The 12,684-nt window shown below is 65.6% G+C and overlaps 1 protein-coding gene across 1 annotated transcript; it reads right to left on the reverse strand.

Moving 5' to 3' along the window:
- Window positions 1–396: 396 nt before the first annotated feature.
- Window positions 397–10,885, reverse strand: SREBF1 (sterol regulatory element binding transcription factor 1; the record flags this gene model as incomplete). The annotated part of the gene is made up of 19 exons (XM_080354008.1): window positions 397–620; window positions 1,368–1,479; window positions 1,558–1,743; window positions 1,983–2,145; window positions 2,318–2,450; window positions 2,552–2,661; window positions 2,737–2,845; window positions 2,926–3,094; window positions 3,173–3,339; window positions 3,415–3,676; window positions 4,099–4,283; window positions 4,824–5,028; window positions 5,530–5,741; window positions 5,831–5,945; window positions 6,034–6,252; window positions 6,877–7,017; window positions 7,086–7,258; window positions 7,398–7,772; window positions 10,780–10,885. The coding sequence occupies 19 exons, from the start codon at window positions 10,883–10,885 to the stop codon at window positions 397–399; spliced, it is 3,366 nt and encodes a 1,121-aa protein (XP_080210134.1).
- Between the last annotated feature and the right edge of the window lie 1,799 nt (window positions 10,886–12,684).

A 12,684-nucleotide genomic window follows, 5' to 3' on the forward strand; every position in this document is an offset into this window, starting at 1 on the left:
ATGGCACTGGGGCCAGGCGGGCCAAGCATCCCAGCGCCATGCAATACTGCGACAGTGTCACTAGAGGTCCCCACGTCCCATCACCAAAGCAGGCTGGGGACAGGGCCTGAGCCAGGGGGTGGCTGAGCCCACCCGGGGTGCCACACACATGGCTGTCCCCTGTCCCACCCCGGGAGTCCCCACACCTGCCACCGGTGTCACTGGGCATCCCCCTACCCAGCCCCAGCCGCCCACCCCCTTACCTTAAAAACTGCTCCCCAAACACCATCCCGCAGAAGGGGCTCCCCTCCTGGGGGAAACTGAGGCACGCTCCTCTCCGCCACCCCCATTCCCCACATCCCAGAACCAGGGAGGGGCTGGCGGGGGGATCTGTCAGCGTGCCCCCTCCCTCCCCAGCTAACCCGATGTGACGGTGGTGCCGCTGCCCAACTTGATGATCATCTGCTGGCAGTCGTGCAGCGTCCGCTTGTCCCCCAGCTTCTCCAGGGTGCGGGCGGCCTCGGCCAACATGCCCACGCGCTGGCCCGGCCCCGAGAGGAAGCCAGGGGGGAGGTGGCAGCAGGCCAGGAGCAGGGCCTCGGCGTGCTCCCGCGGCGTGGGGTGGCTCTCGGGTGCACCAGCTGCAAGGCGGGGAGAACAGAATCATAGAATGGTTTGTGCTGAAGGGACCTTCCCAGCTCCCCCAGTGCCCCCCCTGCCATGAGCAGGGACATCTTCACCAGCTCAGGTTGCTCAGAGCCCCGTCCAGCCTGGCCTGGGATGTCTCCAGGGATGGTTCATCCACCACCTCTCTGGGAACCTGGGCCAGGCTCTCACCACCCTCAGGGTAAAGAATTTCTTCCTCATGTCCAGCCTGAATCTCCCTCCTCTAGTTTAAAACCATCACCCCTTGTCCTATCACAACAGACCCTGCTAAAAAGTCTGTCCCCATCTTTCTTTTTGGCTCCTTTTAAGTACAGAAAGGCCACAATAAGGTCTCCCCGGAGCTTCTCTTCTCCAGGCTGAACACCCCAACTCTCTCAGCCTGTCCTCCCAGCAGAGCTGTTCAGTCTCAGATCATTTCTGTGGCTCCTCTGGCCCCTCTCCAACAGGTCCATGTGTGTCCTGTGCTGAGGGCCCACAGCTGGACCAGCACTGCAGGGGTGTCTCACCAGAGTGGAGAGTGGGTGTCAGCCCCAAGGGTGCCACTAGAAGCCACCCATCCTCCCTTGGGTGCTCTGGCAGGGTGACATGGCCATTCACTCGCCCCAGAGCAGGTGCCACCACCAAACCCTCTGCATTCCATGACCTGGGGTGATGCGGGTGGGGAGTGGGGTGTCTTCAGGGTGTGGGGTGGCCACGGGGGGATCTCCTACCCCATGTCCCACCTGTTTTGCTGCCCTGCACCCCTCTCCTGCGCAGGCTGCGGTCCAGCAGCTGGTGAGTCCTTGTGGGGCTGGCCCGGGCCATGAGCCTGGCGGTGGCTTCATGCAGGAACACCTGGAGAGGTGGGGACAATGAGCACAGCCGGGGGCAGGGGATGAAGGGACCCGCCAGGACGAGAGGTGAGGGGCTCACCCGGCGCATGGCGGGGCGCAGGGTCTGGGCCAGGCGCCGCAGGCTGCTGAGGTCCTGCTGGAAGCCGCGGAGCTCGAGGGCGGACGCCTGGTAGAGGCAGCTGCGCTGCTGGCTGGCGCCCATCTGCTGCTGCCACAGGTTGGTGCGGGTGACCAGGAGCAGGTCACACAGCAGGAGCTGGACCACCTGGGTGGGACAAGGGGAGCGGGTGAGTGGGGGCACAGACGGACAGACGGATGGTGAGATAGCCAAGGAGGTCCCTGCGGGCAGGCGTTGCTGCACGGGGCCCCCGCCGGGCTGCATGGCAGGGGCATTGCACTCCCAGTCTGACACATGCAATGCAACTACAATGCACCCCCGCGAGGGCCGGGGGCACCTCCCGCGAGGTCTGGGTGGCCACCTTGTCCCGCCCCGTGGCAGCTCACCTTGTCGATGGTGCCCTTGGGCGGGCTGCCGAGCTCCAGGCTCTCCCGCAGGCAGCTGCTGGCCTTCTCGCAGTGGCTCAGGCTGGCCTGGCTCCCATCCTGCTTGCTCAGCATGGCCCGGACGGCACGGAAGGCGTGCAGGGCAGCGCGGGGCAGGGGCTTCCTGCAAGGCAGGGGACACGGTCACTGCAGACCCCTTGCTGGGAACAGTTGTGTCCCCCTTCAGCAGACACGGGGCTCAGAGTGTGTCAACAAGGGCTGTGCCAACCCAAAAAGGATGGCACGTGTGCGATAAGCTGTCACCCCCGCCTGTCCCTGATGTCCCCAGCACTCACTCAGAGCTCTGCAGCACCCGGGGCATGGTCTCCACCAGCGGGTAGAGGCGCTCGGCCCCCTCCTCGTCTCCACGTAGCCAGTGAATAACGGTGCCAATGATGGATGCCCACCATTTGGACACGGGGTCGGTGCCTGCAGGGCAGGAGGGAAACAGGAGTGGATGTTCATCAGCCCCATGTCCCCACACACGAAGTGTCCCTGGGCGGGGACAGGGTGGGACACACCAGCCTCACCTGTGACACCTGCCAAGCCGGAGCTGATGGAGGGCGCGGGACCGGGCTCACCGCTGACATCGGAGCAGCCGTTGAGCAGCTGGAGATACTCAAGTGCGTCGGAGAAGCGCCTGCGGGGAGAAGGGCTGTGAGTGGGGCCAGCCCCACACCAGGCAGACGGAGCAGGGTACCCATCCAGCACTCACCCCTCTCCCTGGGCAGCGGGACGGCCGGGCTCGGGCATGGCCACGCAGCACAGAGCCTTCTCCAGGAGGTGCTCACGAAAGAGCTGGGTCACCTGCGCCATTGGGTCCACTGCAGCACAGAGGGATGGTGAGCAGGCATGCTCCCACCCCAAAACTGAGGGCTGGGGGTACCAGGGTGGGGGGTGTCACCTGGGTTGCCGGCGGAACTGTAGATGGTCTCCCTCGGGACGCCCTTGACAGCCCAGTCCCCATCCACGAAGAAGCGGTGGCCCAAGGGATGGCAGAGCCACTGCATGGCGGGGGGCACGGCCCCGCCGCGGGACAGCGCCACGCGCCGGGCGCTGCAGAGGAAGGGGCGCTGGGGGGAGAGTGAGAGGTCAGGGGGGGACCCACCGGACCCCCCACCCCATGGTGATGGGGGCTGCCCCGCACTTACGGCCAGGAAGTGGAAGCAGCGGTGCAGGCTGGCCTTGATCCGCAGGGCGGCCGCCACGTAGATCTCGGCCAGGGCAGCCACGGAGACGGCGTCGCCGGCACACTCGGCCAGGTTGACGGCGCTCAGTGCCAGGTTGATGGCCAACAGGTGTCCCCCCGCCTGCTTCCCTGCGGGGACGGGGGGTGAGGGGGGCACAGGGCAGGGGGTCCCGCGCCCAACCCCCCCATGGCGCGGCGCCGTACCGGTGAGGTGCAGCTGGTGCAGGCGGTGGTATGCCATGGCGGCATCGCGGGCGCTCTGCCGGACGTGGTCGGCGGGCGGGGGGTCGCGGCGCAGCCCCCCGGCGCGGGCGGCCAGCCAGCGGCCCACCCAGAGGCGCTGGAGCAGGTGGCGCAGCAGCGTCCAGAGCAGGCTGCAGGTCAGGTCCCCGTGGGACGCGGGTAACGGCCGCCCCAGCGCCGCCAGTGCCGTCCGCAGGTGCTGAGCCCCCTGCGCAAAGTCGCCCTGCGCCCGGGGACAGCCGGTGAGCGCGGGGGGCGGGACCAATGGGAGGGGGCTGGAGCTTTTTGGGGAAACGGGTGGGGTTACGCAGAGGTGGGGCCAGGTGTGATGGGTGGGGGGAGGTTAGAGGGGTGGGTGGCGCTAGCCCAGGTGGATGGGGCGGGGCAGGTGGGTGGGGCACCTTGTGCTCCTGGGGTGTCAGGGTGGGGGCAGATAGGCTGAGCTTAGTGCAGGTGGGCGGGGCTACGGCAGGTGGAAGATGCAGGGTGGGGTCAGGTGGGCGGGGCTGATGGAAAGGGGGTACTGTGAAATGGGCGGGGCTAACCCTAAAGCAGGTGCTGGGACAGGTGGGATCAAGTGGGGCGTGGCCAGGGTGGGTGGGGCAGGTGACATGGTGCAGGTGACATGGTGCAGGTGTCGCTTACCCGGTCCAGGTCCAGGTCTGCCTGCCGGCGGTGGCGCCAGAAGAGGACGGAGGCCTCGGAGTGGGGCCGTGTGACGGGCTCCCCGAAGACGAAGAGCCGCACCACCGCCCCCAGCACCAGCGCCACGTTCAGCGCCCAGAAGGCCAGCGTGGGCCACAGCCACTGCGACCACCCCCACGGCTCCTCTGCGCGGGGAGGGGGTCAGTGCCACCCTGCTGCCACCACTCTGTGCCCACCCTGAGGTCTCACTCCCGGTGGCCTTCACTCCGTGCCCAGCCCAAGAACCTTGACCCAATGGTGTCCACTCCAATGGGGTCCATCCCAACAGCCTCCACCCAATGGCCTCTGCCCTTTATCCACCCCAGCATCCTCCACCCTGATCATCTCCTGCCTCAGACCTACCCCAAGTCCCCCTCCTGATGGCCTTCACCCCACGCCCACCCCAACGGCCCCCCCGTGATGGGTTCCACCGCAACAGCCTCAACCCAAGTAACCCCACCACACACCCACCCCAACATCCTGCACCCCGATGGTCTTCACCTCAACAGCCTCTAGCCCAACGCCCACCCCAAGAGCCTCCATCCCAATGGCCTTTGCCCCATGCCCACCTTGACAGCCTCCATCCCAGTGGCCTCCACCCTGTGCCCATTCCAACAACCAGAATCCTGATAGCCTCCATCCCAACGTCCTGCACCCAAGAGCCCCCACCCCGTGCCAGAGCTTACCCACGGTGCCAGATTCAGCCATGATGCTCCTGCTGGTGCCAATGGTGCCCGGGCTCCCCACAGCAGCTGAGGCACCGGAGCCCCGGAGGAGGGAGGCCAGGGGGTTGAAGGAGAGGCAGAGGAAGACGAAGGCACAGAGGGCCATGCGGGAGCGGTCCAGCATGCCCTGGCTGCTGGGTGAGGGTGGTGGGTGCTCCTGCTTCACCTGCGTGGGCAGAGATGCTGTGAGCCCCAGGGCATGGGCATGGGGCACAGACATGGGGTGTGGTGATGGGGCATGGGCATGGGATCTAGGGCATGGGTTATAGGATGTGGGGATGGGATACAGGCACGGAACAGAGGGCACAGGCATGGGATATCAGGCATGGAGTACAGGGTTGTAAGGCATGGAATATAGGGCACAGGCACAAGATACAGGGCATGGGATATGGGGCATGGGGTATACAGCATGGGCATGGAAAGCAGAGTACAGATATAGGGCGCAGAGCACAGCGCACAGACATAGGGCAGGGGTGCAGCACCCCACTGCATCCCACAATGCCCCCGCACCCCTCCCTCCAGCCCCAAATTGGGTGAGGAGCAGCCTCAGGGAGCAAGACCATGGCTCTCGGCTCCTTTCCCCATTTGGTGCATTTTGTTCTTGGCACCCTGGCATAAAGCAGTAGATCCCCTGCCCCACTCAGGACCACCCCACAGCCCCCCACACCTTGCCATGGTCGCAGAGGGGACTGTCGGGCTCCGAGTCGCTGCTGCTGTTGCTGCTGCCCCCGCTGAGCGAGAGCGGGCTGCTGTGGGACGGCGAGCCCACGTCCGACGGCGGTGGCGTCAGCATCTCCATCACCTCTGCCTTTGCCACCTCCATGGGGGTCTCCGCCTTGGTCCCCCCGCTGCAGGAGGCCACCAGGTCCTTCAGGGACTCTGCAGGGAGTACAGCAGGGTTAGGGATGCTGTGGGGAGTAGAGCAGCCCATGGCTGAGCCCCACCACGAGACTTTCCCTTCCACTCACGGTTCTTCTGCACAGCCATCTTCAGGGCAAGGTTCTCTTGCTTCAGCTTCTGGTTGCTCTGCTGCAGGAAGCGGATGTACTCGATCGCCTTCCTCAGGACTGCAGACTTGTTGAGCTGCCAATGGAGAGGAACGGCTCAGCCCAAAACTGGGTAAAGCCCCACAGTCTTGCACGCCCTTGCCCTAGCACCCCTGGGCTCCCACCTTGGCCTCGGTGCCCACCACCAGGTCTTTGAGCTCCACGATCTTGTCATTGATGGAGGAGCGGTAGCGTTTCTCGATGGCATTGTGCGCTGTCCGCTTCTCGCCCCTGCTCTGCACCAGCACGGACTTCCCGCTGGGCGCCAGCCGGTTGATGGGCAGCTTCTCGGTATCCACCACCACTGGCACTGTGGCCAGGATGGTCCCTCCACTCACCAGCGCCTGTGGGGATGCGAGGTGGCATCAGTGGGGGGCACAGATTCACAGAATCATTTTGGTTGGAGAAGACCCTTGAGATCATCAAGTCAAACCATTACCCCACCCCTGTCACTGCCCCATGTCCCTGAGAACCTCATCTCCGTCTGTCCAACCCTCCAGGGATGGTGACTCCAGCACTGCCCTGGGCAGCCTGTTCCAATGCCCCACAGCCCTTTGGGGAAGAAATTGTTCCCCACATCCAACCTCAGCCTCCCCTGGCACAACTTGAGGCCGTTTCCTCTGCTCCTGGCGCTTGTTCCTGGGGAGCAGAGCCCGACCCCCCTGGCTCCAAGCTCCTTTCAGGCAGTTCAGAGATCAGAAGGTCTCCCCTCAGCTCCTGTTCTCCAGCCGAACCCCCCAGGTCCCTCAGCCGCTCCATCACACTTGTGCTCCAGCCCCTCACCAGCTCCGTTCCCTTCTCTCAACTCACTCAGCACCTCAAGGGCTTTCTTGTTGTGAGGGGCCCAAAACTGCCCCAGGACTTGAGGTTTGGCATCAGCAGTGCCCAGTCCAGGGGGACAGTCACTGCTCTGGTCCCTGGCCCTGGAGCATCCCCCCACCCCGGAGCTCCCCGGCTGTGGGACGTACCGGCACCTGCAGCGTGGTGGCCGAGCCGCTGACGCTGGTGGCCAGGGAGGTGGTGCTGGAAGTCTTGGCACTGCCAGCGTCCGTCTTGACGGCCGCCAGCAGCAGGGAGTCAGCCTTGATGAAATGGGGCTGCAGCAGGACCTGGAGGGCCGAGGGTGTCAGTGGGAATGGGGGGACACTGGGAACCCCACCCCTGGCCCTGGGCTTACCGGCACTGGCTGGATCTGGGGCGAGACAGGCTGGGGGGTGGAGGTGGCAGGGGCCAGGAGCTGCTGGGGTGCCACGCTCTGCACGGGGGCCGGCAGTGCCACTGGCTGGCTTGGCTGCGGGGGGGCGGGCAGGGGGCTGGGCAGGGGCTGCCCCGCACCTCCGGGCTGCACGGCTGGACATGGAGCAGAGGACAATGTCACCAGACTCCTCCGGCACCAGCCCACCCCACGCAACCCCATCCCACAGGGATGCATCCCTCCCTCCAGAGAGAACCCCCCACAACAACCCTCCCCGTACCCCCAAATCCTCACCAGAGAAGCCGTGCTGGTTCTGGTAGCCCACCAAGGGCTGGGAGCTGAACCGGCTGGGGGACGCGGGGACGAAGCTGGGGGCCAGCAGGACCCCGGGCTGGGGCTGGCTGCTGGGCACGGCCGCCTCCTCCTTCACACCCGGGGCCGGCGTCGGCAGCACCGCGGGCTGCGGGGCGAAGGGCGGCATCCCAGGGGCGCCCGAGTAGACGCTGCCGGTGGGGGCGGCGGGGGGCGGTTTGCTGGGTCCCAGGAAGGTGCTGAGGGTGCTCGGAGCCGGGGGGGGCCCGGGGGGCACAGCGCTGTCGAGGGCACCGAACGGCAAGTCAAAGAGCCCTGAGAAGTCATTGTCTGGTGTGTTGATCAGCTGGAGCATGTCTGCAAAACAGGCCCCCCCCACCATGCTGTCAGTAGCTGCCCTGGCCCTATACCTCCCACAGCGCCCCCAAAGCTGACCCCATGCTGCCCACCCCATAGCTCAGCACTTTGGGGAAGGATCCCCATAACCCAGGGGAAAAATTCCCTGAAAGCCCAGGAATCTGCTCTGTCTTGTTCTTCAGAGCCCTGCCAGTGGGGAAACTGAGGCACGGTGCTTGCCATGGGGGTGCCAGAGTCTGGCCACCGGCATTCAGAGGTTTCCAGCCTGATCTGGGGGCAGATCTCAGCCAGTTTCTGAGGTCCAGGGGGGCAGAGAAGGGCTTGTGCCAGCTCATTCATTTATCATAAACTAGAAACGCTCCAAGCCCCAAAACAGCCCCTGTATTAGGGGGAGGGGGTGCTGGGGCTGGGACAGAGGAGCTGGCACAGCCGGGATGTGCCAGGAGTGCTGGTCACAGCGCCCACCTGGAGGCCAGCGGGGCAAGCGCGGGGTTAAACAGTGTTGGGCTGGGGGACTCTATCCTGCTCGATGTCCCCACCAACACACCAGCTCCCACACACTGCGGTGCATTGAGGTGCCCCCACAGAGGTGCCCTGGGATGTCCCTGGTGTGGTACCCCCAAGTGCACCCCCCCGGGATTCCCCCCTAAGCTGCACAGCCCCCGGACACCCCCTGGGGTGCAGCACCCCAAACGGGGCCATGGCAGCGACTTCAAGGGTGGGGAGGAGGAGGATGGTGAGGAGAGGGAGCCTTCAAAGGTGCACCCCACGTCGGCGGGCGGGGGTTCCCAGGGGCGGGCTGTGTCCCCTGCTCAGCCCCGTAGCGAGGCAGCAGGGTATTTTAAAGCCATGTTCTCGCCTCCTCCGCGCCGCCCTCCCCGGCGCTGCCCGCGCCAGGCCTGGAGCGATGCCAGCGATGGGGTGATGCGACTCCGCCAATCGCCGTCCGCCGCCCCCAGACAGCCCCGCGGTCGTGCCAAGGTGAGCCCAGCCCGGGGTTACTGCCGGGCACCCTGTCGGCACCCGCCGGCGGTTATTCGGGGTCAGTCGGCGTTAACCCCTTCACCCAGTTCCCCCTGACCCCCCATATCCAGCCCCATGTCCATTCAGCCCAACATGATGCTCCTCAGTCGATAACGCCCAGCACCTGGGGACACCCCACGAGCACCGGGGGCTTTGTGCAGCCCCCAAGACATCAAACCCTTGGCACTGCTCTCTATGCAGGTGTGGCTTCTTGCAGGGGGGCTCCCAGCCTCATCCACCCCCTGCTCAAGAGACCCCCAAAACTCCCTCGTGGTCCAGGGGCAAGAGAGCAAAGTTTGGGGGTGTAAGGAGGAGGGGGCTCCATCCTGGACCCCTTATCCTTCTATCCAGCCCTGGGGGTGGGCACAGCTCTCCCAGTGCCTACGAGATATTTCTGTCCCTCACACCCGCTGCCACCCACACCTTTGGCATGACAGGGGCACCTGGGGGTGCCATAGCTGCCCCCACCCTGCTGCTTCGGGCTGTGGAAGCCTGTGGGGCAGAGCCACATGGCTGTGGGTGCTGGCAGGGTGGGCATAAGGCACCCGTATCCCACAGCCACACCAGGGTGGGCACAGGGACAAGGGGACAACCTGTGGTCACCTGGAGGTGGTAAATCCATGGAGAACCAGGGGGCATGAGGTGGCCTGGATGGCTATGATGCAAAGGACCGTGGCAAAACACCCTCACCCCACATGGCCGGTCCACACTGGGCACCACTCAGCCCTGGCGCGGGTCCCAGGGGACCCAAAGGGACACGGGCACAGCTCCAGAGCACCGCTCCCGCCTGCCGCTGACATCCTTCCCATGCCAGAACCACACCGGGGACAGTCGGGTGGCATCTGGATCTGCCCTGATCCATCCCGAGTGCAGTTGGGATGAGCCTTCGGCCCTGAGATGCCACCTCCATCCCAGTTGCTGGAGGACATATGGCTCCAGGCACCACCAGCCTGCCTCGCCGCATGCTCCACCGGCTCTGCCAGTCCGCGCCGCATGGCGCGGACTGGCAGAGCCGGTGGAGCATGCAACGAGGCGGGCACAAGGCTGCGAAACCCAGTTTTTGGTTAAAGCCATGGTAATGTTGCGCTTGGCTTCGTGAGACTTTGGTGCCATGGTGGTGGGGAGCAGGTCCCCTTGGCACTGGGGAGTGGGTACCCTTGGGGAATGCGGTCCCCTTGGCAGCATCCCCACCCCACGGACTTCCAACTTGTGGGTGCTGTTGGGTCCCAGCCCCAGGGATGCTCCGCTCAGCCCTGGGGCCGGTGTTAGAGCCTTTTCCCATCCCCCATCCCGGTCGGGTGGCTCGGGGAACCCAGGCGTCCTGGAGGGAACGACCGGGAGTAACCCCGGCGGTGACGTCACTAAGGGGGCGGGGCGAAAGGCGACACGATGCTGCGGTCGGCGGGGGCCCCGTCGGGGCTGTCCCGGCACCTCCAGCTCGGGGGTCCCGGTGTCCTGCTCCCCACACCGCCCCTCCGGAACTCTGCTCCTCCCCGAGACCCGCCATGACCAGGCTCCGGTACCGGAGCCGGCCCGAACCGCCCGCCCTGTGCCGACCCCGCGCTTCAGCAGGTCGGTGTCCCCCCCACACCGGGCCCGGCACCGAGCCCGGTCTCTCTGGCTGTGTCCGGGTGCGCCGGCCGTGCACCGAGCCCGCTCCCTCCAGCCCGGCCATGCACCGTGTCCGGCTGCGCCCCGAGCCCCGGTTGTGCACCGAATCCCGGGTATGCATCGAATCCCGGTTATGCACCGAATCCGCTCCCGCCGACCATGCACCGAGCTCCGGTTGTGCACCGAACCCCGGTTATGCACCGAGCCCGCGCCCCCGGGCCATGTCCCAGCCCGCGGTTCCCTGAACATGAACCGAGCCTGCTCTCCCCAGCTCCGGCCATGCACCGAGCGCCGGTATCGCACCGAGCCCATCCCCCGGCCGTGCACCGAGCCCCGGCTGCACCCTCAGCCCGCGCCCCGGGTCGGGACGCACCGTCGATGTCGCTGAGCAGGGCCGTGTCGATGTCGCTGGCCCCGGAGAGGCCGAGGGACGGCGTCAGCCCTTCCAGGGCCGCGTCGTCGAAGGCGAGAGCGCTCATCCCGGCGGCGGCGGCGGCTCCCGGGCTGCGGCGGCTCTAGGAGCGGCGGGGCCGCCCGCCCGCACCCGCCATGGCCGCGCTGGCCCGGGGAGAGGGAGGAAGGGGACGAGCCGCCAACTTGCTCCCGCGAACCGTGCCCAGACCTGCTACCGGGCAGGGGAGGGAAGGAGGGAGGGATGGAGGCGGATCCGCCGCCGCGTCCCGCCCCGCCACCGCCTCCCCGCCCCGCAACCGCCGGCGCGGGGACCCGCCGGCCCGTTGTACCGCGCCGGGACCCCCGAGGACTCCGGGCGGGGACCCCTGGCTGCAGCGGGCAGGGACTTGGTGCAGCAGGAGCGGAGCAGGGAGCGAGGGAGGCTGCAGCCCCTGAGCAGGCAGCTGTCCCTGGGAAAGTCACGGAGCCCTGGGGACAGTCACTGAGCCCTGGGAACGCTCACCAAGCCCTTGGGACAGGCACCAGGCCCTGGGGACAGGCACCAAATACCTGGGCTGAGCTCTAAATACCTCGGCTGGCACTGAATACCAATTAGCCCCAGATCAGGGCACAAGTGGGAGCAGACAGATGGGCAGCGTGGGGAGAAGGTGCTGCCCATGGCTGCAGAAGCCTCCAGCATCTCGTGGAGGCCACGTGCTGGGGTGAGCTTGGGCCACCATGTCACCTCTCAAGGCTACTGCGGTTCTCAGTGCTGAGGCAGCTGTGAACATCTGCCTTCCCTCTCCAGCTGTGGGGTCTGGGGCGCATCCCAGCACCACTGCCCGACCATGGCATGTCCCATGTGGGGAGAAGCTCCCGTGACCCCAGTTAGAGGATGCCCAAGGGCTGATTCTGCCCTGTGAGCACCTTCCCCTGTGCCATGAACTGTGGGAACCAGGAAAACCACTGGTCCCACTGGGGCCAGCCCCATGGCCGTCCACGGGGTGGGTCTCAGCGTGTGGGTCTTGCCCTGCAGCACTGTGTGGTTTGTCTTACTGCTGGGAACAATTTGGGAGAAGAAAATGTGCTGCAACTTGGCCATCTGAAAGTTTGCCCTTTTGTCTTCTGCGCCACTGAGTGCAATCTGAGGCTACCTGTGAAATAATTAAATGTGGCTGCACCATAAAAACCTCCCCCCTCAGCCTCACCAGCTCCCATGTGATGACACACTGGGCACCCCTGTGCAATACGGGGACCCCCTGCTTGGCATGGGGCACCCTGGTGTGGCATGGAGTGCACTGGGGATGAAGCAGAGCACATGGCATGTGGCAGAGCCACGGCTGCGCAGCCCTGACAGTCCCCTCTGCACCCTCACCCCACTCAAGCTGGGGACATTGACCCGTGTCCCAGCTGGGGACGAGCCCAGGGACTCCTGGCTCAGCTCCATGCCAACGTCTGGGACAGCATCACCTGCACACAGGTCACTGGCACCCGCTGGGACATCTCTCACCTGCAGCAAACTGTACTAAAGAGAAAAACCTTTGAGAGATCCACCACCGCTCATGGGGTGTGCAGGGGGCCTTATGCTTCCCCCCACATTTTTATTGGGGTCAGCGGGGAGAAGCTGGGCTGCATGGCAGTGGGAGGTTTCCCTTCGCTTTCAGGAAAGCCCCTGCAGAATTCTGTCCACGCGCTGCAGGAGGAGAGGGCAGGTTTCCAGGGCTGGGGACATGGATGTGCCGTGGCCCTGTGAGGCTTATGGCAGCCTGGTGTGAATATGAGGGTCACACATAGCTAATAACCCACGCGAGACCCAGGATACGGCTTTCCCTGGGAGACATGGAGGGGACAAAATCACCCACATAAACACATTCTTATTTTTGCA

The sequence above is a fragment of the Nesoenas mayeri genome, assembly GCF_963082525.1.
Source record: "Nesoenas mayeri genome assembly, chromosome: 15".
Taxonomy (NCBI): domain Eukaryota; kingdom Metazoa; phylum Chordata; class Aves; order Columbiformes; family Columbidae; genus Nesoenas; species Nesoenas mayeri.